The sequence below is a fragment of the Balaenoptera ricei genome, chromosome 1 (genome assembly GCF_028023285.1).
Source record: "Balaenoptera ricei isolate mBalRic1 chromosome 1, mBalRic1.hap2, whole genome shotgun sequence".
Lineage (NCBI taxonomy): Eukaryota > Metazoa > Chordata > Mammalia > Artiodactyla > Balaenopteridae > Balaenoptera > Balaenoptera ricei.
In genome coordinates, this window is record NC_082639.1 from 163,465,065 (window position 1) to 163,492,621 (window position 27,557).

Below are 27,557 nucleotides of genomic sequence, written 5' to 3' on the forward strand. Positions count from 1 at the left end.
ACTGTGTGTGTGTGTGTAAAAATTTGTAATAAATAAAAGTTAGAATTCCATATATAATGATAATTTTGCTAATCCTTCTTATCTACCCAGAGTCTCACATTTGTAGAAATTATATTCCTCTTTTAATTTTACATGGTAACCATCTTGGATTCTAGCATAGTGTAAAGTACCAAGTAAGAACTCATTATTTGTTACTACAATTAAACTGACTTGAACTCAAGTTGCAGTGTGTACCCAAAGAAGTAAATGTGAATGATAACATTCATGAATTTAACAATAAACAGTTACATAGGCACTAAATGGTCAAAGATTGTTCTATACCCTTTACATATATTAACTAATTTAATCTACACAACAACCTATGAGGTAGATTCTGTTATCACCTTGATTTTGCTGATGAGAAAACTGAGGCACAGAGAGTTTAGCATCTAGCTCAAAGTCACACAGCTAATAAGTAGATAAAAAGAAATATAAACTATACTCCTGACTCATTTCTATAGTCTGTCTACCACTGACAGTCTGCCTACCACTTACTGTGTAGAGACAGGATCCTGGCTTATGCTTTCCAAAATAACCTCTTGGATCACTGAACTTTCAAACATGCTAGTTACTAAACTGAGCAAACACTGTTCAATTTTAAAAATCATAATTTTTCAAAATTAAACAATTGTGATGTATCATCAACTGGTAATCATGGCTCACTGTAGACAAGTAACTGATTGATTTCATATAAATACATCTCTTTAAGATTCAGTTGTTGTAGCTCATTAATTATTTTATTTGGTTTCTTCCAGTGAATTCATAGAGAATAGGACTTTTTTGCTCAATGAATTAGGTAGCTCTACTAGGAAGCCTTTGTCAAATCATATTTCCTGGCTTTTCCTAAAGAGTCTTGATTTCATAAATCTCCATCATTTTATCCCATAAATTAGCAATCAAGTTGTCCTAGAAATTCAATGTTTCAGGGTCTAAACTCATCATTCAGACAGAAAAAAACAAAACCCTTAGCCCAACCATGTCTTTTGATTAAATATGAAAATATAATTTCCATGGAACTGTAGACCTCACTAGCCCTTAACATGACTGTGATCCAGAGCAAGGTCACTGCCCAGTTTCTTTCAGCACAGAAGGAAACAACCACAAAAAGATTAACAACACCCAGGGCGAAGTAGGAAAGACAAGATGAGTTTTTCAGGGTGGGAATTAAAATAGCGACCCTGTGGCAGCACAGATTAAAAATGCATTTTTAATGAATGTGTCTGTTTCCAGGCAAATGAAAAAAAAAGGTAGGCATTCATCATCCTGTGAATAATGACCATAGCTCACTCTTACAAAATGGCATCCAGGGAGGACATAGACATCCAGAGAACACACAGATGACATGTGCCATGTTTATTTGTGTCCCTTTTCTGCTGAGCTGGGGCCTGACTGCCACTGGCCATACCATTCCTTGGTGTATTTTGCTTACAGCTGCATTATGATAAGTGATGGGCTGCTTTTCAGCTATAATTCCTACTTATTTATTTACCATGTATGGTTTCCGTTTAGGACTTTTCAGCCTCTGTTGGTTTAGAAGTCTGTTAGAATAGTCCTGTTTGACTATTGTGTTCCTCAAAATAAAAATATTTTCTTTTAAAAATATATTAATGGAAAATAAGCTGTGAACCTGAGCCAATTTTCATTACACTGAAACATCTTTTAAAAATTTTAATTAGCTCACTTGAGTAATTACGGTGTGAATTTCTTTTTCTTAGCATTCTTTTTTCTGTGTGCAATAAGTCAATCAATGACTATATCCCAATATTTATGAGGGCTTGGTAAAAATAAAAACATGCTCAAACGTCCAAAGATGAGCCAAAATCTGAAAGGTTGGGTAAAGTCTTGAATTTCCTATTTCCATTTGAAAGATAAAATCAGGTAAAATTTAAATCAGATAGGCTTTCAGCCAGTACCTTCCTTTGTAGAAATGGTAAAACTTGATGGCCTGGAGAGAACAGGATATGGATCTTTAAAGTGTACCTGAAGAGAAAAAGCTGGCAGCAAGTACCTGCTTTCTTTTTTCCATTCCTGATCTCTGTACAATTACCCCTATGGTGTGGTGAGAGGGCAGGAAGGAGTGAGCCAGGCTCTTTAAAAATAATCTCTAAAAGCCCAAGACATGTGGTATTTAGACAAGTTCTTCTGGGCCTTTGAATCCTAAGTCCTTTTGCAAACACTGCTCTAGGGCTTGAGGGTCAGGTGAGGGGAGATGGGAAATGGAGCAAACCAGGCATCAAGCACTCTACTCCACACGCTTGCTCTTTCTTTAAAGACTACAGTCCATGCCTGGTATTCAACTAGTGGCAGTCACTTGGCCACCACTGAACCAGAGGAAGAGGAGAAAGGTTACTGTCTTGTTGAAGTTGCAACCCTCCAAACACCGCTGTCAACCTCCCCCCTTCCTCCCGCTCACCACTCCTTCCAGGGTATGGTACTCAGGGCCAAGAGCAGACAGGAGTACGGAGCGCTGTTCATGAGATGGGTCTCACATTCTGCTTGAATCCGTTTACTTTCCTAAGCAGGTAAAGCCCCTCTATCCTTCACGTCTGCAAATGCAGCTCTCTCCTTGTAAAGAGGCAAAGTGAAATTAGCTCAAAACTCTGAAGAAAACCAACTGGTGTTAAACTGTAAAGGAGCCTGGTGCTGTTAGGGGAATGAGAGGCAGCAAAAAGCCATGGCTGGTGGGAGTAGAATGACTCTACCAGAAGATATCGGTTCACACTAGGGTCTCCTCCTAAAGGACTGTTGGGTGAGTTCAGTAATAGCCAGGTTACTGACAGCAGATTGAAAAATTCCATTTGTTGGCAGTAGGCCAGCTGTTAGAGAGTGACTTGAATTAAGCTAAGTGTTATCTTCATTCTGCATCAGTAACATCCACCTTAATTCACTCTAAAGCCATGCAATTGACAAATACTTTTTCCCTGACCAAACTCTAGCCAGGCTCCTCTGAGTCTACTTCTCTACCAGCCCTCAACCTTGGCCTATAAAAACTGCAGACTCTCAACACAAATGATTTCATCCACCCTGCTCTGCCCCGCCTCTGTCTCTCCTCCACCATTAAAAGGCTTCAACAAACACTAACATGGTTTCTAACAGCTCAAGGCCACATCTCTAGGATGACCTTAGCCCCCATTAAAGTGCCTGCCTAAGAAAGCTCAAGACTGCCAAAGAATAGGCTGTTCAGCAAACACCTGAAGATAGGCCCCTGTCTCCCAGCCTATGTGGGAGGGTAGGAGCCTAACTTGGAAAAGCACCAGCTAGCAATCCCAGATGGGTTTCACATGGACCAACCCTCTTTCCATTTTTTATAAATTTCTACTTCCCTGACCCTGTTCAGGCCCCTGTCACGCCCTTCCATCTCCCTCATTCTTCCTATAAAGTGCCCGGGCATCTCTGCACAAATCTAAGTTGAGTTCCCTTCACCTGGACCTCTTCCCTATTGCAACAGTATTACTGATTAAAATCTGTCCTGACCACTTTAACTAGCATCCAGCTTTGTTTATCTTTCCATTCAACAAATATTTACTGAACACCTAGTATGCATCAAGCACCATGCCAGGCACTGTTAGGTAAAACAGACCTAGAGCCTCGTGCATCCATTTCATCACTGCCCTGTGAGCAGTACTGAATACTGACCGTGATGTGCCTTCAGGAACCATGACCCAGAAAGGCTGTGCCATTCTCTGATGACCCATCTTCTCCCAGAGTCTGAATACCAGGAGGGTTTTGCTGGGCTCACAGAGCAAGAGGTCACAATGGTTTGGTTCAGCTCTTTCCAAAGGTTTGTGAGTATACAAACCACCTGGGAATTTGGCTGCCAAGAATTCCTCCCATTCCTGTACATGTATGTTCGTCCTGGAGTCTCTTGTCCCTCCAGTGATTGTGGCCTGGCCATGTGACTTTTTCAGACTAACAGAATGTAGCAAAGTAAAGTTCTGGGAGCCCAGGAATTAAGAGGTCTTGTAATTTTCATTTTCACTCTCCAGGGATCCAGCTGCCTTATAAACAGCTTGGGTTAGATTACTGAATGATGAGTGTCCACATGCAGAGAATGAGACGTGTCCAGCCCTCAAGCAGTCCAGCTTCAGCTACCCTCCCACCTAAACACAACTGCATAAGTAATCCCAGCCAGCACTACTGAAGCAAAAGAACTGTCAACCAAGTCACAGAATCATAGGAAATAATAATGAATACGTTTTGGAGTTGTTTGTTATACCACAATAAAAAATTAAATAGAAACTACTGTTGCGAAAACTTAAAGCATGTGGCATTGTCTCTGGGAGACTGGGTGGTGGTAGGGGCTGGAATCTCATTCTGTTACTCAAGGCTGGAAGAACAGTGAAGAAATTGCTTCTGAGGCCTTGAGAAAGTAATGGTAGAAAGTTTGGCAATGCTACTGCCTGCTGTAAAGTAGGAGATAGAAAATATGACTAGTGGATTTGGAGATCTGGCTAAGGAGGTTGTTCAGGCAGATTATCAATCAAAGTTTTGGTGGTATATGATAAGAAGAAACTATTTCATTTTCATGCAGAATTTTGAGAGAAATGTAGAAAATCTAGGACAGTCTCTCAATTGAGCAAAACATTCTCAAAATGAGAAATGGCCTCAGGGTAAAGATCAAATCAAAGCTGTGGTGTACGATTCCATGTTGAGACCTCTGAAGGATTAAAAGCGGGGTGGGTGGGGGTGCCTCTCAAAAGGGCTCCTGGAAAATTCAAGGGTGAGGTTCCGAAGCATCTTGAGTCACAGTCCAAAGTAGAAAAAGACCCACCTGTGAGTTATTTGTGGTGTGGCCTTTTGCTAATAGAGTGGATTATAACTGGATACATAGAAAGTCTACAGAAGTTTTTAAGGGGTTGTTCCATTTTGGACTAAAAAAGGACAGAGATGGTTTAAAATGAAAAGAGGTCTCTGGGGCCTCAGATTTCTACTGGTAGAAAGCCAACCAAGAAAATCAGTCTGAAGCAAACACAGGCTATTTCTTATGAAAAAGAAAAACACAGAGGGTGGAGCAAAGAGTTTCTGAGAACAGCAGATTAGGAAAGCACCCCCAGGAAGCAGAACTAGATCCCAGTCTAGAGACATTCCCTGTTCTCCAAGTTCAGAAGACTGGTGATGTGTGCCAGGCTGGCTTTTAAAACTGCTGTGGGATCAATGACTAATTTGTGCTCTCTACTTCCCCCTTTTGAACCGAAGTATCTATCGTAGTTATCTCATCTCTATTTTGCCATTGTATGTTGGGAGTGTGCATTGGGGGGCATGTAACTTGTCTTTTGAGTTCACAGGTTTCCAAATCAAGAGAAGCCCTCATGAGGAGTCCTATTCAGATCCTGTCCTGATGTAGATGAAGAGATCCTAGACTTTGAGCCTTTGCTGTAATGGGATACACGTTTTGGGGGATGAGGAGTGAATTTTGTACGTGGGAGAGAGAGATGGATTGCTGTGGCCAGAGTGCACTGTGGTATATAATTTCTAAAGATGCCTGCCAATAATTCTCCAAATGGATGCTACCCCTCTCATCTTGGATTTGTGACTTGCTTTGACTAATAGAATAGGGTGGAAGCAACTGGGATTCTAGAGCTCAGGTCTTAAGAGGTCTCACAGTTTCTGCTTTTGCCCTTTTAGGATATAACCACAGGTAAAGAATTCAAGCTGCTTTACTGAATGATGATAGATACATACAGAGAGAGAGAAAAGTCCAGCCAGCCACTAGACATTCCAGCCATGTGAGGTAAGATGCTCATATGTGAGGAGTCATCTTGCACCCTCCAGCCCCAGGTAAGTCACCCCAGCCAACACTATTTAGATCAGAGACAAGTTCTCTGACAAATGCTGCCCAGAATCATGAATAAATAAATAATTGTTATTTTTAAAAACCACTAAGTTTTGGGATGATAAATGCTGCAATAAGTACCTGAAGCACCTGCTTCAGCAGAGGTAGAACAGTGCAGAACATAATTAGTAAAATTATCCAATTCTTCTTTAGTATAGCCTGTATGGGTTTTTTGTTTATTTGTACCTATTTTCTAATATCTTTTGACTTTAAAATAGTATAATTGAAGCAAATCAAAGCACCAATGAGGTAATGATTATAGGCTTAATGCCAACACATTTTGTATACAAATAGACAAAATTAATTTTATCCTTGACCCCCCCATAGGACATTTAAGTATAGGCCAATGGTCATATACTTGATAGCTCAGTGCTATCATGGTTATACCAACATAAAGAAAAACATGCTAAAGATTACCAGGATCGGGGGGGTGGTGGTGGTGGTGTGATGAATTGGGCGATTGGGATTGACATGTATACACTGATGTGTATAAAATTGATGACAAATAAGAACCTGCTGTATAAAAAAATAAATAAAATAAAATTCAAAAATTAAAAAAAAAGATTACCAGGATCATTTTCTTATCTCCAGGACATTTCATTCAGAAATCATTTAGATCATTTAGTCAGTTTTCTAAAGGCTGTTCTTATAACTAGTAAATTTCTTTTTCCTCTTCACTCAAATATGACAGAGTCAAGAATATACAGCTATACTGGGAAGTGTGACTCCACTATTAAAAAAGTTGGCTCTGAGCCACAAAGACAAATTAGGACAACAATTAACCAATTAAATGTCTCAGCAAGCAGTTACGGAATTAGAACTGTAAACATGCAGGTTGTGCAAAGCAGAATTCTGGGGTGTGCCATCAGTGGACACCACAAGACACCTCTGAAGTTGTCCGATACAGCAGTGCTGCATAGAGAGACTCTTGTTTGCACAGATGAGATGTGATTTTGCCCTTGAAAGCACGGCATTCTAGTAGAAGCTGAGCAACCTATGATTAACAATGACACATACATATAAATGTAATAATGGACATGAACTATGGGTATAGATAGACTGAAAAAATGAGCTTGAACTTGAGGAGTGGAAGCAAGAATACTGAGTATAAAATGCACATAAGTAAAATCATCACACACATTAGAGGATGCAGCTTACCTGACATGCTGATGGATGACTGTGGTTGAGATCCCAATGGGAAGATACTATGTCAACAGACTTTTTGGCCATGCTGAGTAAATTCATCCAGCCTTGGAAAAGTGATAAGTGAAATGGTGCATTTTCTGAATAGGTAAGGCCGTCAGGAATATTTTCCACCAGGGCAATTCTTAGAAAAGATTTTGAAAAACAAACAAACAAAATCTAGTCAAATTTGAAGCCATAGATCTTTACACATGCATACAGAGACATCTGAAAAATACTCTTTACTCTTTCTGAATGTATATGTTCCTCATAATTTACATTTTTCAACAAAGGCCTTTAACATTTCCCCTATGCTAATCTACTGTGTTCTGAGAGTTTATGTTCAATTTCTCCTCAGTTAGCACTCATATTTCAGAAAATCATGGTATACGTCCCTAATGTCCAGTGTCAAACTAGCCTTGAGAAAACGTCCAGAGCTTCCTACACAAGCATCTTCCTCTAGTAATAGCTCCAGTTTCTAGTACAATGTTGGACATATATTAGAACTAGTTTAGAAACTAAAATATTATTAGTTTTATTACTACTAGAAAATAAAAATAGTAAATGCTATTACTATTGCTTAAAACCTCTGTTAGTGGGGGCTTCCCTGGTGGCGCAGTGGTTGAGAATCTGCCTGCCAATGCAGGGGACACGGGTTCGAACCCTGGTCTGGGAAGATCCCACATGCCGTGGAGCAACTGGGTCCGTGAGCCACAACTACTGAGTCTACGCGTCTGGAGTCTATGCTCCGCAACAAGAGAGGCCGCGACAGTGAGAGGCCCGCGCACCGCGATGAAGAGTGGCCCCCGCTCGCTGCAACTAGAGAAAGCCCTCGCACAGAAACGAAGACCCAACACAGCCAAAAATAAATAAATAAATAAATAAAATTTATTTAAAAAAAACAAAAAAAACAAAACCTCTGTCAGTGCTTCCCAGCCTAAGGCATAAAATGATACTAAGAAGGAAATTTAAAAACTGGCCTGTTGCAGGGCTTTATTAAAGTTGGAGATAGGGAATATATAAAATCATAGTAATAACCAAGCCCTAAATAAACTACAATCAGCAATATCCTAATAAATGTGTCTTCTCTTTTTATACTTCCTTATTTATTGACAACATATACACTGTGGCTTGCGTTGGTGCTGCAGCTAAGGCTGTGTGGTTTTCACTTCTGAGTTAGCCAGGTGACACATAACATTTTAGTTTTTTTAATTTATTTTTATTTTTTAAATTTTATTTATTTATTTATTTTTATTTTATTTTATTATTATTTTAAAGTTCAATATCTTAGTTCCCTGATGAGGGAATGAACCTGGGCCCTCAGCAGTGAAAGCTCAGAGTCCTAACCACTAGACTACCAGGGAATTCCCTGACTTTTCTTTTTATAAATTTATTTATTTATCTATTTTTGGATGCATTGGGTCTTTGTTGCTGCATGTGGGCTTTCTCTAGTTGCGACGAGAGGGGGCTACTCTTCATTGTGGTGCGCAGGCTTCTCATTGTGGTGGCTTCTCTTGTTGCAGAGCACGGACTCTAGGCATGCGGGCTTCAGTAGTTGTGGCACGTGGGCTCAGTAATTGTGGCTCACGGGATCCAGAGCACAGGTTCAGTAGTTGTGGCGCATGGGCTTAGTTGCTCCGCGGCATGTGGGATCTTCCTGGACCAGGGCTCGAACCCATATCCCTTGCATTGGCAGGTGGATTTTTAACCACTGTGCCACCAGGGAAGTCCCGATAACATTTCAATAAAGGAATAAACAGTTTTTTTTCCAGTTTAAGAAATGCAAATTCTCCTGTAACTCTTGACAGGAAACTCCAAACTCTTATGAAGATAGGGTTAGGGTTAGGGTGTAAGCCCTTCTAGAACAGAGATCTTCTTATTCAAAGCTATGCATCCCTAGTGCTGGATACATAATTAGGGCTCAAGAAATACTTGTAGAATGAATTTCAGCTTCTAATACAGAATCCAGAACTTCTCACTAAAACTGTTAACTGTTTATTTTAATGAGACTTGTTCCATTTAGCCAATTTTAGAAACAAAAACAATACTCTTAGTAATATGTTTGTGTATTTGATGAATATCATAGCCAAAATGGGGTTGAGTATATGTCTTAGAGACATTCACAATTTTAGGGTCCAATCATCCAACTACTACCCACAACTGAATTAAATCTTGTTGAGACCTTGAGCACAGGACAAGCAAGTCATTTACTGTACATAATACAGAAATGACTACGACAAAACTCCTTAGTCCTCTGGAATTTATAATCTAGTGAAAGAGCCAGTCTCATACGTAATGATTTAAATAGGAGGTAGGCTCTAAGAAATGGCAAAACAAGAGTAAGAATTAATTAGATGGATAATGCACCATCTAAAGTACCACTGGAGCATGAGCAGCGAGGAAAAAATAATTAGGTTGGGAGCATCTGGAACTGGAGAAAGTGGGACTTGAAATGAATCTTCAAAGATATAATTTTTATGGGTCAGCTGGAAGAGAAAGATATTCTAGGTGTATTTGGATACTTGAGAGTTGGTAGGCCAAGGGAAGTGTGAGGTAAGAGAGTTATGGCAGGAGCTTGCCATGGTGGAGAAGACTGGCAGTGTCTGTAGGGACCACACTGTAGAGGCTGTGAACCAGGAAGAGAAGTTTGGACTTAATTTTGATGCTTTTGAGAGCAACCAAGTACATTTTAGGGGTCTAACTCTGACAGAACACATGTATACTACTGGAAGGGAGATGACAATCAGTAGAGGGTAGAGGGTCCATTAAAACTGACGAGGAACACGGGAAAGGAGTGAGCATTGAGAGAGATTATCAAGGGGAAAAAAAAGAAGAGAAAATGAGCCCAAAGCCTAATGTGGTGGGAATGCCTACATTTTTCTGGTTGGTAGAGTGTGAAACAGATGAGAAGATTCAGAAGGGACCAAAAGAGAAGCAGGAAGACAAGAGAGGTCCAGGAGAATGCAGTGTTTGGGAAACCAAGGAGAGAGAGGGTCAAAAAGGTGGAGAGTGGGGATTTTTTTAATCTACTGCAAAACCTTTGAAGGCAACAGACAGAGGTTGAAGTTGGATATTTTAATTCTATCCACATTTAAAGTCCAATTATCTATGTAAATAGAAGGTAGACATAGCATGAAGAAATGATCCCAAATAATCAGCAGTTTTAGTCTCTCCTACGACTAAGGAATACTTTTAAAAATCAAACAAAAAAAGAATCCAAACAAACAAAACAAAAATAGAACTAGTTTCAATTTTACACCTCTAGGGTCAGCTAGGGTCTGCGGCCCCTGTCCAGCAGGAAGAAGTTTCAGAAGAAAATACTTCTGGCCCTTGACCCCTTAAGAATAAGGGTGCAGAGTCTCTTAGTGGGGAATGAGACAGGCTGGGACTTGAGACCATTTGCTGCAGTGCTGCAATGCTTGTATCTGGACACACCTCTTCTTGAGCAACAAAATACAAATAAACTATATGGGACTAAAAATAACTGTGTTCATGTGCAGTTGGGGCAAATTCTGGACAAAAGATACAAAGAGACCAAAAAACCCAACTGCCACTTCTGAAGAGCCTGGAGCAGAGCAAAAACAGGGTGTTGGGAGCAAAAGCAGGGTACTGAGCATGCCCCCTGCACTCAACACCACCAGAGGGGTGGGCAAAACACCTAAGCCACCCCTCTGGCCCAATGCCTGGACACACCCCTACCCTCACCCCATATAAGGAACAAGCTCGCCCCCCCCTCAGAGAGCAAGTGAGTGAGCAAGGGAACCTGTTGCCTGTTCTTGCTCCCCGCTGCAGCAGCAGGGGCCCAATAAAGCCTTGCCTGAAAAAAAAAAAAGAATTTTCATACCATGGTACGATAACTATTGCTGATATCTCCAAGTATTTATCACTACTTTGAAATTATGGTAGTCATCAGATCTTGTTATTTCATGAATAAGTAGAGCAGAATATACATTACTATATCACAAATTTGTTTTTTAATATTTTTGATAACTGTATTTCAACATTACTGGTTTTCTTTGCAATCCTATGTATTTCAATTTATGCATTTAAAACATTATTCAAGGAAGGAGTCCATTGGCTTCATCAGACTGCCAATAGGGTCTGTGGCACAAAGAAGTTAAGAAGTACTCATCAGATGGATAACATATCTATTCCTTTTTTTTCTACTTCACACGCATTCTTATAAGATTTTTTTTCCATTATTGACACCTTAGAAGTAGGTAAGATTATCAAGAGAGATTTTCAAGAGAAGAGAACTGGGTTGAAGCCTAATATGGAAAATATCTAATCACTTCTGGTTGGTAGAGAAAGTGGGGCAGGTGAAGAAGACAGAAGAAAGTACTGGAAAGATTGGAAGAGAAGAAGAAGAGTGAAATTCCCTGGAAGCCAAAGAAGACCAAATTTATCATTACTTGGATTTTTATTAAACAGAAAAGTAAATTAGGAATTTATACTAAAAATAGAGACACCACCAAAGGTCTGGAGACCACACCTATGTTTGGTAATGAATTCTGGGGAAACCCTGCTCACCTCCTCACTTTCCTCCTTTCTCATTTTACCTGGAGATCTTGATTGCTCCTTTTGTAACACAACACTTGTTTCCTATGCCCTGCTAAAAAAGGCCTTTAGAAATCAGTCTTGAAATGACTTGACTTATTTCTGTGACCTATCATTTTATTTCCTTTAACAAGCAACAGCTAGCTACACTGCAGGGGCCTGATTTAATTAGTATACATGCAGAGCTCATTTCCATGGATAGCAGCCCTTGTTATACTCTTCTTTCTCAAGCAAGGAAAAAAGTAGGCAGAATTCATTAAAATTAACCTTTGGGCAAATTTCTGGAATGCCTGCATGCCTTTTTTCAGTTTTGTTTTTTCTTTTGGATCCAAGATCCAATCAATGTTTACTTGTTGCACTTAGTTGTCATATCTAGGAGAGTTCCCTAGCCTATTCCTGTTTTATTTGTTTACCAAGATGTCAACAATTCAGAAGAGCCCAGGTCAGTTGCTTTGCTAAATACTCCTGGATTTGATTTGCTTGGTTGTTGCCTCATAATTAGATTTAGGATAAGTATTTTTGGTAGGAACAGTACATAGGTAATGTGTCCTTCAAAGTGCATCATATGAGGTGTCACATGATAGTGGGTTGTCCCACTACTGGTGATGTTAAGTTTGGTCACTTGGTTAAGGGGGTATGTCAGATTTTTCAATTGAGCAGTACCTTCCTTCCCTCTATAATTAACAAATGATTTGTGCAGACGTATTTTCAGATGGCATGAATATTCCCTAACATTTCACTCACTGATTTGGCTTCTATCCATTTATGATTCTTAACTGAATCTATTTTTATTATACTTATAATTTTCTATCATTTCTTTTATATGTGTTCATTGGTAATATTTTGTAAGGAAAATCTTTTTCTTCTCCCATTATAACTTTTTACATTTTTTAAGATATTATTTTATCAGTATGGATTCTTTTTTTTTATTTCAAAATGTTATCATCTACTTTGTGATGCCCAAATTGTTGCATATATTGCCAGTGGAGGCCCCTGAAAGTTGTCTCCTGTGTCCTTTTGATATGTTTCTTTCAGTTTTTGAATACTTTCTTATTTTTTGTCACCAGATGTTTCAATTACATTAACTTCTAAACCAACTTTCAAAGACAACTGCAGAGAACATGATGGCAAGTTTGAGTTGACAACAGCAGATCCCTGTTTGTATAAATCCAGAAAGTTCAGACTAAAGCCTCATTAATTCCTGGTCTATAATTGTATTAAGTGAAGAACAACTATGCTTTTCTTTATGGAGAGAGACAGTATAGCAGTAGAAATATTATTATTGTAGCTAGGATACTTTCTTTGTATATTAAAGTTTAAAAGTACTTTCACAGGTAATATACACATCATCATCAACAAGAAACACAGTGAAATAGGCATGATCTCAATTTTGGAGGCAAAGAGAGCAAGGCTCCCAGTGGCCAGGTGTCACCCAGATGGATAGAGTGCTACAGAGCAGGGATTTAAATTCAGGTTTGTCTGAGCTCATGTGCATTTCACAACACTAGGTTAGGTCCTGGTCTTATCTGAGAAGGTTCTCCACATACTTTGGGTCTATGGAGGGAACAGGTAGATAGATGCTGAAGAGCAGAAGCTGCTGCACTAGAGGGAAGGTCAGCTTGGATTGAGCTCTGAACTTTGGAGAAGAGGGGAAGGTGCTCCTCACTCTACTCTCCACTCCGTCCATGTCAGCAAGGACATCTACAGTGACAGCAAGACACACATGTCCTTGCCTCAGTGCTTCCTGATACTGGCCTAGAAAGGAAGAAACCATCAGAGGAGAAAGGAGCCCAGAGAGGATGAAGACAAAAGAAGTAAGAAAAAGGTACAACTCGATGCATCTACCTTTTGATATTTTACCAATATAAAACACGAACAAAGAAGTAGGAGTTCATGGATGAAAAGACCATGACACTGTCCTCAAAGAGCTAAAACACACAGTAGGAAGCCAGATGACTGAAAACAAATGGCTAAAATGCAAAAGGTCTAATGGAAAAACATTTGCATTCAAGGTGGTTATTACCATCTGACATCTGGCAAAATAGTAATTACACTACTACCATTAATACTTTAACTGAACAATATTTATTGAGTGCTTATTTTGTGTCAGGCACTATGTTAAGAAGATTCACTGACTATGTTAATTAATGTTTACAAGAATTCATAGAAGCAGGTCCTATAACTATTCCCATTTTAGGGATGAGGAAACTGAGACATAAAGGAGTTTAAGTAATGTGTCCAAGTGCTAGTGAGTGATGGAGCCCAGATTGAAGCCTGGGTAGTATGATTGTTGACTATATCCTCTTAACCACTATGCTCCACTGTCACTTCCAATTTTTAAAGCAAAGAATGCAGGCAGAGGTACAAAATGCAATTTTCTTCCCATATTCTCAATGTATCTTTGATAAATCAAGGTGCATAAATACCCTGGGGGATAGACAGAGTCCCTTTCTGTTAGGATTTATCCTCTCACCATCAGTTTTTCATTTGTGGGTTTTTGTTTTTTTCCATTTGCTTGTCTGTTATTTTACAAAAGAAAATCTTCTTCAACCATAATTTAAAAAAAATTTTATTTTATATGGAAGTATAGTTGATTTACAATATTATGTTAATTTCAGGTGTGCAGCAAAATGATTCACTTACACACATATATATATATATCTATTCTTTTTCAAATTCTTTTCCATTTAGGATATTATAGAATATTGAGCAGAGTTCCCTGTGCTATACAGTAGGCCCTTGTTGGTTACCTACTTTAAATACAGTAGTGTAAATATGTTAATCCCAACCTAATGTATCCCTCCTCACCCCAACTTTTCCCTTTGGTAACCATAAGTTTGTTTTCTAAGGCTGTGAGTCTGTTTCTGTTCTGTAAATAGGTTCATTTATATCATTTTTTTAGATTCCACATATAAACAAAATATGATATTTATCTTTCTCTGTCTGACTTGCTTCACTTGGTATGATAATCTCTAGGTCCATCCATGCTGCTGCAAATGGCATTGTTTCATTTTTTCTTATGTCTGAGTAATATTCCATTGTATATATGTACCATATCTTCTTTATCCATTCCTCTGTTGATGGACATTTAGGTTGCTTCCATGTCCTGGCCACTGTAAATAGTGATGCAATGAACACTGGGGTGAATGCATCTTTTTGAATTATGATGTTCTGTGGATATATGCCCAGGAATGGGAATGCTAGATCATATGGTACCTCTATTTTTAGTTTTTTAAGGAACTTCCATACTGTTCTCCATAGTGGCTGTACCAATTTACATTCCCACCAACAGTGTAGGAGGGTTCCATTTTCTCTACACCCTCTCCAGCATTTATTGTTTGTAGATTTTTTGATGATGGCCATTCTGACCAGTGTGAGGTGATACCTCATTGTAGATTTGATATGAATTTCTCTAGTAATTAGTGATGTTGAGCATCTCTTCATGTGCTTTTTGGCCAGCTGTATGTCTTCTTTGGAGAACTGTATATTTAGATCTTCTGCACATTTTTTGATTGAGTTGTTTAGGTTTTGTTTGTTATTGAGCTGCATGAGCTCTTTGTATGTTTTGGAGGTTAATCCCTTGTTGGTTGCTTTGTTTGCAAATATTTCCTCCTATTCTGAGGGTTGCCTTCTAATTTTTTTAATGGTTTCCTTTGCTATGCAAAAGATTTTAAGCTTAATTAGGTCCCATTTGTTTATTTTTGCTTTTATTTTCATTACTATAGGCGGTGGGTTAAAAAAGATCTTGATTTGATTTATGTCAAATAGTGTTCTGCTGATGTTTTTCTCTAAGAGTTTTATAGTATATGGCCTTATATTTAGATCTTTAATCCATTTTGAGTTTATTTTTGTGTATGGTGTTAGAGAATATCCTAATTTCATTCTTTTACATGTAGCTGTCCAGTTTTCCCAGCACCACTTATTGAAGAGACTGTCTTTTCTCCATTGCATATATTTGCCTCCTTCATCATAGATTAGTTGACCATAGGTGCATGGGTTTATCTCTGGGCTTTCTATCTTGTTCCATGGATCTATGTTTCTGTTTTTCTGCCAGTACCATATTGTCTTGATTACTGTAGCTCTGTAGTATAGTCTGAAGTCAGGGAGTCTGATTCCTCCAACTCCGTTTTTTTCCCTCAAGACTGCTTTGGCTATTCGTGGTCTTTTGTGTCTCCATACAAATTTTAAGATGATTTGTTCTAGTTCCGTTAAAAATGCCATTGGTAATTTGATAGGGATTGCATTGAATCTGTGCATTGCTTTGGGTAGTATAGTCATTCGCACAATGTTGATTCTTCCAATCCAAGAACATGGTATATCTCTCCATCTGCTGGTATCATCTTTAATTTCTTTCATCACTGTCTTATAGTTTTCTGCATACAGGTCTTTTGTCTCCCTAGGTAGGTGGTTTTTTTTTTTTGTTTGTTTGTTTTTTTATAGAGAGAAGTATTTTATTTATTTATTTATTTATTTAATTATTTTTGGCTGTGTTGGGTCTTCGTTTCTGTGCGAGGGCTTTCTCTAGTTGTGGCAAGCGGGGGCCACTCTTCATCGCGGTGCGCGGGCCTCTCACTGTCGTGGCCTCTCTTGTTGCGTAGCACAGGCTCCAGACGCGCAGGCTCAGTAATTGTGGCTCACGGGCCTAGTTGCTCCACGGCATGTGGGATCTTCCCAGACCAGGGCTCGAACCCGTGTCCCCTGCATTGGCAGGCAGACTCTCAACCACTGCGCCACCAGGGAAGCCCCCCTAGGTAGGTTTATTCCTATGTATTTTATTCTTTTTGTTGCAATGGTAAACGGGAGTGTTCACTTAATTTCTCTTTCAGATATTTCATCATTAGTGTATAGGAATGCAAGAGATTTCTGTGCATTAATTTTGTATTCTGCAACTTTACCAAATTCATTGATTAGCTCTAGTAGTTTTCTGGTGGCATTTTTAGGATTCTCTATGTATAGTATCATGTCATCTGCAAACAGTGACAGTTTTACTTCTTCTTTTCCATTTGTATTCCTTTTATTTCTTTTTCTTCTCTGATTGCCATGGTTAGGACTTCCAAAACTATGTTGAATAATAGTGGTGAGAGTGGACATCCTTGTCTCGTTCCTGATCTTAGAGGAAATGCTTTCAGTTTTTCACCATTGAGAATGATGGTTGCTGTGGGTTTGTCATATATGGCCTTTATTATGTTGAGGTAGGTTCCCTCTATGCCCACTTTCTGGAGAGTTTTTGTCATAAATGGGTGTTGAATTTTGTCAAAAGCTTTTTCTGCATCTATTGAGATAATCATATGGTTTTTATTCTTCAATTTGTTAGTATGGTTTATCACATTGATTGATTTGCGTATATTGAAGAATCCTTGCATCCCTGGGATAAATCTCACTTGATCGTGGTGTATGATCCTTTTAATGTGTTGTTGGATTCTGTTTGCTAGTATTTTGTTGAGGATTTTTGCATCTATATTCATCAATGATATTGGTCTGTAATTTTCTTTTTTTGTAGTATCTTTGTCTGGTTTTGGTATCAGGGTGATGGTGGCCTCATAGAATGAGTTTGGGAGTGTTCCTTCTTCTGCAATTTTTTGAAGAGTTTGAGAAGGATGGGTGTTAGTTCTTCTCTAAATGTTTGATAGAATTCACCTGTGAAGCCATCTGGTCCTGGACTTCTGTTTGTTGGAAGATTTTTAATCACAGTTTCAATTTCATTCCTTGTGATTGGTCTGTTCATATTTTCTGTTTCTTTCTGGTTGAGTCTTGGAAGGTTATACCTTTCTAAGAATTTGTCCATTTCTTCCAGGTTGTCCATTTTATTGGCATGGAGTTGCTTGCAGTAGTCTCTTAGGATGCTTCGTATTTCTGCGGTGTCTGTTGTAACTTCTCCTTTTTCATTTCTAATTTTATTGATTTGAGTCCTCTCCCTCTTTCTCTTGATGAGTCTGGCTAATGGTTTATCAATTTTGTTTATCTTCTCAAAGAACTATCTTTTAGTTTTATTGATCTTTGCTATCATTTCCTTCATTTCTTTTTCATTTATTTCTGATCTGATCTTTATGACTTCTTTCCTTCTGCTAACTTTGGCGTTTTTTTGTTCTTCGTCCTATAATTGCTTTAGGTGTAAGGTTAGGTTGTTTATTTGAGATGCTTCTTGTTTCTTAAGGTAGGATTGTATTGCTATAAACTTCCCTCTTAGAACTGCTTTTGCTGCATCCCATAGGTTTTGGATCGTCGTGTTTTCATTGTCATTTGTCTCTAGGTATTTTTTGATTTCCTCTTTGATTTCTTCAGTGATCCCTTGGTTATTTAGTAATGTATTTCTTTGTCTCCATGTGTTTGTGTTTTTTACGTTTTTTTCCCTGTAATTCATTTCTAATCTCATAGAGTTGTGGCCAGAAAAGATGCTTGATATGATTTCAATTTTCTTAAATTTACTGAGGCTTGATTTGTGACTCAGGATGTGATCTATCCTGGAGAATGTTCTGCACACACTTGAAAAGAAAGTGTAATCCGCTGTTTTTGGATGGAATGTCCTTTAAATATCAATTAACTCTATCTGGTCTATTGTGTCATTTAAGCTTCTGTTTCCTTATTTATTTTCATTTTGGATGATCTGTCCATTGGTGTAAGTGAGGTGTTAAAGTCCCCTACTATAACTGTGTTACTGTTGATTTCCTCTTTTATAGCTGTTAGCAGTTGCCTTATGTATTGAGGTGCTCCTATGTTGTGTGCATATATATTTATAATTGTTTTATCTTCTTCTTGGATTGATCCCTTGATCATTATGTAGTGTCCTTCCTTGTCTCTTATAATATTCTTTATTTTAAAGTCTATATTATCTGATATGAGTATTGCTACTCCAGCTTTCTTCTGATTTCCATTTGCATGGAATATCTTTTTCCATCCCCCCACTTTCAGTCTGTAGGTGTCCCTAGGTCTGAAGTAGGTCTCTTGTAGACAGCATATATATGGGTCTTGTTTTTGTATCCATTCAGCAAGCCTGTGTCTTTTGGTTGGAGCATTTAATCCATTCACGTTTAAGGTAATTATCAATATGTATGTTCCTATGACCATTTTCTTAATTGTTTTGGGTTTGTTTTTGTAGGTCCTTTTCTTCTCTTGTGTCTCCCACTTAGAGAATTTCCTTTAGCATTTGTTGTAAAGCTGGTTTGGTGATGCTGAATTCTCTTAGCTTTTGATTGTCTGTAAAGCTTTTGATTTCTCTATCGAATCTGAATGAGATCCTTGCTGGGTAGAGTAATCCTGGTTGTAGGTTCTTCCCTTTCATCACTTTAAGTATATCATGCCACTCCCTTCTGGCTTGTAGAGTTTCTGCTGAGAAATCAGCTGTTAACCTTATGGGAGTTCCGTTGTATGTTATTTGTCATTTTTCCCTTGCTGCTTTCAATAATTCTTCTTTGTCTGTAATTTTTGCCAATTTGATTACTATGTGTCTCAGAATGTTCCTCCTTGGGTTTATCCTGTATGGGACTCTCTGTGCTTCCTGGACTTGGGTGGCTACTTCCTTTCCCATGTTAGGGAAGTTTTTGACTATAACCTCTTCAAATATTTTCTCTGGTCCTTTCTCTCTCTCTTCTTCTTCTGGGACCCCTCTAATGTGAATGTTGTTGCATTTAATGTTGTCCCAGGGGTCTCTTAGGCTGTCTTCATTTCTTTTCATTCTTTTTTCTTTATTCTGTTCCACAGCAGTGAATTCCACCATTCTGTCGTCCAGATCACTTATCCATTCTTCTGCCTCAGTTATTCTGCTATTGATTCCTTCTAGTATATTTTTCATTTCACTTATTGTATTGTTCATCTCTGTTTGTTTGTTCTTTAATTCTTCTAGGTCTTTGTTAAACATTTCTTGCATGTTCTCGATCTTTGCCTCCATTCTTTTTCTGAGGTCCTGGATCCTCTTCACTATCATTATTCTGAATTCTTTTTCTGGAAGGTTGCCTATCTCCACTTCATTGAGTTGTTTTTCCAGGGTTTTATCTTGTTCCTTCATCTGGTACATAGCCTTCTGCCTTTTCATCTTGTCTATCTTTCTGTGAATGTGGTTTTTGTTCCACAGCCTGCAGGATTGTAGTTCTTCTTGCTTCTGCCGTCTGCCCTCTGGTGGATGAGGCTATCTAAGAGGCTTGTGCAAGTTTCCTGATGGGAGGGACTGGTGGTGGGTAGCGCCCTTAGGTAGATTTATTCCTAGGTTATTTATTGTTTTTGATGTGAGTTTAAATGGGATTGTTTCCTTAATTTCTCTTTCTAATCTTTCATTGTTAGTGTACAGAAATGCAACAGATTTCTGTGTATTGATTTTGTATCCTGCAACTTTACCAAATTCATTGATGAGCTCTAATAGTTTCTGGTAGCATTTTTTGGAGTTTCTATGTCTAGTATCATGTCATCTGCAAACAGTGACAGTTTTACTTCTTTTCAAATTTGGAATTCCTTTTATTTCTTTTCTTCTCTGATTGCTGTGGCTAGGACTTCTAAAACTATGTTGAATAAAAGTGGTGAGAGTGGATATCATTGTCTTGCTCCTGATCTTAGAGAAAATGCCTTGAGCTTTCCACAGTTGAGTATGATGTTAGCTGTAGGTTTGTCATATATGGCCTTTATTATGTTGATGTATGTATGTTCCCTCTATGCCCGCTTTCTGAAGAGTGTTTATCATAAATGGGTTTTGAATTTTGTTGAAAACTTTTTTTCTGCATCTATTGAGATGATCATATGGTTTTTATTCTTCATTTTGTTAATGTGATGTATCACACTAATTGATTTGCAGAAATTGAAAACTCCTTGCATCACTGAGATATAATCCCACTTGATCATGGTGTATGATCCTTTTGATGTATTGTTGGACTTGGTTTGCTAGTATTTTGTTGAGGATTTTTGCTTATCAGTGATATTGGCCTGTAATTTTCTTTTTTTGTGGTATCTTTGACTGGTTTTGGTATCAGGGTGATGGTGGCCTCATAGAATTAGTTTGAGAGTGTTCCTTCCTCTGCAATTTTTTAGAATAGGTTCAGAAGGATAGGTGTTAGCTCTTCTCTAAGTGTTTGATAGAATTCCCCTGTGAAGCCATCTGGTCCTGGACTTTTTTTTGTTGGGAGTATTTTAATCACAGATTCAATTTTATTTCTTGTGAGTGGTTTGTTCATGTTTTCTATTTCTTCCTGGTTCAGTCTTGGGAGATTGTATCCTTCTAAGAATTTGTCCATTTCTTCTACGTTGTCCATTTTATTGGCATTGCTTACAGTAATCCCTTGTGATCCTTTGTATTTCTGTGGTGTCCACTGTAACTTCTTCTTTTACATTTCTAATTTTATTGATATAAGTCCTCTCCCTTTTTCTTCTTGATGAGTCTGGCTAAAGATTTAGCAATTTTGTTAACTTTTCAAAGAACCAGCTTTTAGTTTCATTGATCTTTTCTATTTTTTTCTTCATCTCTATTTCATTTATTTCTGCTCTGATTTTTATGATTTCTTTCCTTCTACTAACTTTGGGTTTTGTTTGTTCTTCCTCTAGTTGCCTTAGGTGTAAGTTTAGATTGTTTATTTGAGATCTTTCTTGTTTCCTGAGGTAAGACTGTAGTGCTATCAACTTCCCTTTCATAACTGCTTTTGCTGTGTCCCATAGGTTTTGGATCATTGTGCTTTCATTTTCATTTGTCTCTAGGTATGTTTATATTTCCTCTTTGATTTCTCTAATGATCCATAGGTTGGTTACTAGCATATTGTTTAGCCTCCATGTGTTTGTGGTTTTTTACAGTTTTTTTTTCCTTGTAGTTGATTCTAATCTCATAGCATTGTTGTTGGAAAACATGCTTAATATGATTTCAATTTCTTTAAACTTACCTGGAGAATGTTCAATGTGCACTTGAAAAGAATGTGTATTCTGTTGGTTTTGGATGGAATGCTCTACAAATATCAATTAAATCCACCTGTTCTAACGTATGATTTAAGGCCTGTGTTTCCTTATTGATTTTCTGTCTGGAAGTTCTGTCCATTGATGAAAGTGGGGTGTTAAAGTCCCCTACTATTATTGTCAACAGTTGATTTTTCTTTTTATGGTTGTTAGTATTTGCTTTATATATTGAGCTGCTCCTACGTTGGGTGCATATATATTTACAATTGTTAAATCTTATTCTTGGATTGATCCCTTGATCATTAAGTAGTGTCCTTCCTTGTCTCCAGTAAAAGTCTTTATTTTAAAGTCTATTTTGTAAGATATGAGTATTGCTACTCCAGCTTTCTTTTGATTTCCATTTGCATGGAATACCTTTTTCCATCTCCTCACTTTCACTCTATATATGTCCCTAGATCTGAAGTAGGTCTCTTTTAGACAACATGTATATGGGTATTGTTTTTGTATCCATTTAGCCAGTCTATGTCTTTTGGTTGGAGCATTTAATCCATTTTTGTTTAAGGTAACTATCAATATGTATGTTTTTACTGCCATTCTGTTAATTGTTTTGGATTTGTTTTTGTAGGTCTTTTTTCTTCCCTTCCTCTTTCGATCTCTTCCCTTGTGATTTGATGACTAATTTCATGTTGTATTTGCATTCCTTTTTCTTTTTTTGTGTTTGTATCCATTGTAGATTTTTGGTGTGCAGTTACCCTGAGGTTTTTATATAGCAGTCTATATATAATCAAGATTTTTTTAAGTTGCTGGTCTTTGAATTTCAGATGCATTTCCAGTATCCTATATTTGTACTCTCCTCTTCTCAAGATTGCTGGTTTTGAGATCATATTTGTATGTGGATGATTTCCTACCTTTACTGTATGTTTGCCTTTACTGGAGGTTGCCCATTTGTAGTTTTCTTGTTTCTAGTTGTGGCTTTTTCTTTTCCACCTAGAGAAGTTCCCTTAGCATTTGTTGTAAAGCTGGTTTGGTGGTGCTGAATTCTCTTAGCTTTTGCTTGTCTGTAAACCTTTTGATTTCTCCATCGAAGCTGAACAAGAGCCTTGCTGGGTAGAGTATACTTTGTTGTAGGTTTTTCCTTTTCATCATTTTAAATACAATGTGCTACTCCCTTCTGGGCTGTAGAGTTTCTGCTGAAAAACCTGCTGATAACCTTTTGGGAATTCCCTTGTCTGTTATTTGTTGCTTTTCCCTTGTTGCTTTTAATATTTTCTCTTTGTCTTTAATTTTTGTCAATTTGATTACTATATGTCTCAGCATGTTCCTCCTTGGGTTTATCCTGCCTGGGCCTCTCTGTGCTTCCTGGACTTCGGTGACTGTTTCCTTTCTCGTGTTAGGGAAGTCTTTGGCTATAATTCTTCAAATATTTTCTCAGGCCCCTTCTCTCTCTCTTCTCCTTCTAAGACCCCTATAATGTGAAAGTTGGTGTGTTTAATGTTGTACCAAAGGTCTCTCAAACTGTACTCATTTCATTCATTTTTAGTTATTCTGTTCTGCAGCAGTGATTTCCACCATTCTGTCTTTCACCTCACTTATCTATTCTTCTGCTTCATTTATTCTGCTATTGATTCCTTCTAAAGTAGTTTTCATTTGTTATTGTATTGTTCATCTGTGTTTGTTTTGTTCTTTATATTTCCTATCTCTTTGCTAAAATATTCTTGTAACTTCTCGCTCTGTGCATCCATTCTTTTCCTGAGTCCTTGGATCATCTTTACAATCATTACTCAGAACTCTCTCTCAGGCAGATTGACTATCTCCACTTCACTTAGTTGTTTTTCTGTTGTTTTATCTTATTCCTTCATCTGGGACATATTCCTCTGCCATCTCATTTTGTCTAACTCTCTGTGATTGTGGTTTCCATTTCACAGGCTGCAGGGTTGTAGTTCCTCTTGCTTCTGCTGTCTGCCCCCTGGTGGATGAGGCTGGTCTAAGAGGCTTGTGCAGGCTCTCTTTTGGGAGGGACTGGTGCCTGCCCACTGGTGGGTGGAGCTGGGACTTGTCTCTCTGGTGGGCAGGGCCATGCCAAGGGGTGTGTTTAGTGGACTGCTGTGGACTCAGGAAGATTTAGGCTGCCTGATGGGTGGGGCTGTGTTCTCATCTGGTTGGTTGTTTGGCCTGAGGTATCCCAGCACTGCAGTCTACAGGCTGTTGGGTGGGGCCAGGTCTTGGTGAGAAAATGGCAGCCTCCAGGAGGGCTCACACCAATAAGCACTCCCCAGAACCACAGCCACCAGTGCCTCTGTCCCCATAGTGAGCCACAGCCACCCCGCCCCCCCCCCGTCTCTCCAGCAGAGCCTCCAAGACTAGCAGGTAGGTCTGGCCCAGGTTCCTATTAAGTCACTGCTTCTTTCCTGGGTCCTGGTGCACACAAGACCTTGTGTACACCCTTCAAGAGTGGAGTTTCTCTCTCCCCCAGTCCTGTGGAGTTGCTGCGATCAAACTCTTCTGGCTTTCAAAACCAAATGCTCTGGGGGGCTCCTCCTCCTGATGCCAGACCCCCAGGCTGGGAAGCCTAACATGGAGCTCAGAATTCTCACTCCTGTGGGAGAACTTCTGTGATACAATTATTTTCCTGTTTGTGGCTCATCCACCCGGCAGGTATGGGGTTTGATTTTATTGCGACTGTGCCCCTCTTACCTTCTCATCTCTTCTTTGTCTTTGGATGTAGAATATCTTTTTTGGTAGGTTCCAGTGTTTTTGTTGATGGTTGTTCAGCAGTTAGTTGTGATTTTGTTGTTTTCATGGGAGGGGTGAGCTCACATCCTTCTACTCTACCATCTTGTTCCTCTCCCTCAGGGGTAACACTATCTTTTTTTTAAAAAGGGCAAATTCTGAAGGCCAAAAGTTAAGGTGAAGGTGCCAGCAGGGTTGGTTATGGTGAGACCTCTCTTCTCGGTTTGCAAATGGTGGCCTTCTCACTGTGTCTTCACATGGCCTTTTCTCTTGTAGCATTCCCTGGAACACTCATATCATTCCTACTTAGGATGGTCAAAGGATCCTGTCCCAAATTTCTGGGGAATCATATTTGGGATCTGATTGGCCTTGAAGAGATTTTATGCTCTTTTCCCTTTAGGTTTCTTGTCCTAAGTCTTCTATATATAAGGTGTAACCTGCGCTAGGAGCACCCCAAGCCACACAGCTGGGCTGGCACTGAAGGTTTGCCTCCCAGGAAGCTTAGAGTGCTGGAGGTGGGGAGTCACCTGTGTGTCAGGCAGTGGAGGGCAGCTCACTCCCATCTGGGCTGAACCTCCCAGGCCCAGTGAGGGTGGGGTGGGAACGGGCTGCAATAGGTCCTAAGTCATGTCGCACTGAAGCCTGCACAGCCAGCCAGTGCCCTGTGCAAACTCAGAAACTCAACCCTCTATCAGCAAATCAGAAAGCCCTTCTTTCCTGTCCTCCTTTTGGGCTACCCAGCAATGACAAGTCCCAACATCTTGGCCAGGCAAGCAGAAGCCAGAGGGCTGTGGTACTCACCTGGGCACAGGGGGGCTCACAACCATATTTTTTGAATCAAATTTCAGGACTGTTCAATGATACAGATTCATTTATTCATGTCCTACTCAACTGATATCTATGGAGGAAATATTTGCAAATGATGTGACCAAAAAGGGATTAATTTCCAAAATACAAACAGGTCATACAGCTCAATATCAAAGAAACAATCAACCCAATGAAAAAATGAGCAGAAGACCTGAACAGACATTTTTCCAAGAAGACATACAGATAGCCAATAGGCACGTGAGAAGATGCTCAACATCGCTAATTGTTAGAGAAATGCAAATCAACACTGAGAGGTATCACTTCACACTGGTCAGAATGGCCACCATCAAAAAGTCTACAAATAATAAATGCTGGAGAGGGGGTAGAGAAAAGGGAACCCTCTTACACTGTTTGTGGGAATGTAGACAGTATGGAGAACGGTATGGAGGTTCCTTAAAAAACTAAAAATAGAACTACCATATGATCCAGCAATCCCACTCCTGGGAATCTATCTGGGAAAAATAAAAACTCTATTTCAAAAAGATACATGCACCCCAATCTTCATAGCAGCTTTATTTACAATAGCCAAGATATAGAAGCAACCTTATCAACAGATGAATGGATAGAGAAGATATGGTATATATCTACAATGGAATACTACTCAGCCATGAAAAAGAATGAAATATGCCACTTGCAGCAACATGGATGAACCTAGAGATTATCATACTAAGTAAGTTAAGTAAGTCAGACAAAGACAAATATTGTATGATATCATTTACATGTGGAATCTAAAAAAATAATACAAATGAACTTATTTACAAAACAGAAACAGACTCACAGACTTAGAAAACAAACTTATGGTTACCAAAGGGGAAAGGGGTGGGGAGGGGTCAATTAGGAGTACAGGATTAACAGATACACACTACTATATATATAAAGTTGATAACCAACAAGGACTACTGTATAGCACAGGGAACTATGTGCAGTATCTTGTAATAACCTATAATGGACAATAATCTGAAAAAGAATATATATGTGCATATAATTAAAACACTTTTTGTACACCTGAAACTAACACATCATTGTAAATCTACTATATTTCAATAAAAAAAGGCACTACTTCAATCATACTCTTTGAATCAAATTTCAGGACATAGTCTGTCCAATGACACTGGTTCATTTATTCATGCCCCACTCAACTGATATTTATGGAGGGTCAAATTTCTGATCAGCTCCATTCCAAGTGCTGAAAAGCACACCAGTCATGTACCTGCTCTACTGAAATCTCTCAGGTTAGTACTCTAGACAGCTACTAACAACTGGCATTGAAGACTGTATGAAACTGAAGTTACAATTTTGAAGCAAACTAGGAAATGAAGCTCATTACATTTTCTGATTACCCCAAACTTAACCAGAAAATCATTGTTATTTCAAACTTTGTTAAAAATATTTCGAAAACAGATAAAAACTATTTTCTAAAACTGGAATACACTGAATGGAAATTTTTAATGATTTTAAATTTTGCCTTAGGACTACCAAACACTACTTGGTAAAAGATATAGGACATTGATCCAACTCTGTAGAATTCAGGATTTATCTCTGGTTTTATTTTAAAATAAGTTCTTGACTCAAACACTTTTTAGATTCAAGTTGTCTCTTTAATTTAAAGCATAGTGAAGACTTACCATCAGTGATTGCTAGTTCTAGTTTTCAAAGTCAGGGCCAAGGAAAAGAGGAAAATCACTCAAGTCCTTAATCCTAGATCTTATCTGGTAACCACAAAGCAGCGAAACTTTGCTCTATCATTGTTCAGGCCAGTGGTGTTTATACAATTTTTTTTCCCCTTTCCTTCCTCCTCTAACTTGAATTTCAGAATTTTTCAGAATTTGAGGGCACATTAATAAATCCCATTATTTGGCAAATTCTTCTTTGCCCACCATGGGCTATGGCAGGTTGACATGTACCCCACTGACACCAACTACATGAAAATCTGCCTGGTGGCCACTAAAGAGCCCAACCCCGTGTTTGGGGTGAATCTCTTATGCCTAAATGAGACTCCTTAAATCCTTGCAAGAAAGCAGACCTGGGAAGGACTTCTCAGAGGGACACAGCAGCTTCTTGTTTAGGAAAGTTGTATATAGCTGACACTTCTTCTAGAACCAAAAAGTGTTTTTGAAAAGTAAGGAAAGTGTCAACTAAGTGGCCCTTTTGGAGCACAGCACTCATAAGTCACAATCTTAAACCATCATTTCTCTGCAGGGGACCCTGCTAGCTGCAGAGTGTAACCACCCAGCACAGAAGACAATTTTGGCTGCTGTATTTCAGGTCTGCCAAGGGCAGTCAGCATCATCTGGCAGAACACATGCCATTTCCAGAGGTTTAAAATAGGTTTTCTAAATGTGTCTTTTCACAGTCCAAATATGGCTTAAGTTTCTTCTGTTGAGATACTAAAGGATATGAGACAATTCTGTAATGACTTTTGCGGGGAAAAGGCTGCTGGGGGATAAGAGTCACCGTAGGAGACTGATTAGAAGACCACTGCAGGGCT

At 38.7% G+C, this 27,557-nt stretch overlaps 1 protein-coding gene across 1 annotated transcript in view; it reads right to left on the bottom strand.

Annotated features, from left to right (window-relative positions):
* Positions 1-27,557, bottom strand: part of PLD5 (phospholipase D family member 5) — a 473,589-nt gene that overhangs the window by 198,627 nt on the left and 247,405 nt on the right. Inside the window, exon 3 of the mRNA XM_059905181.1 lies at positions 7,031-7,199. Coding sequence (XP_059761164.1) covers positions 7,031-7,199 — 169 coding nt within the window. The remainder of the gene's footprint in view (positions 1-7,030; positions 7,200-27,557) is intronic.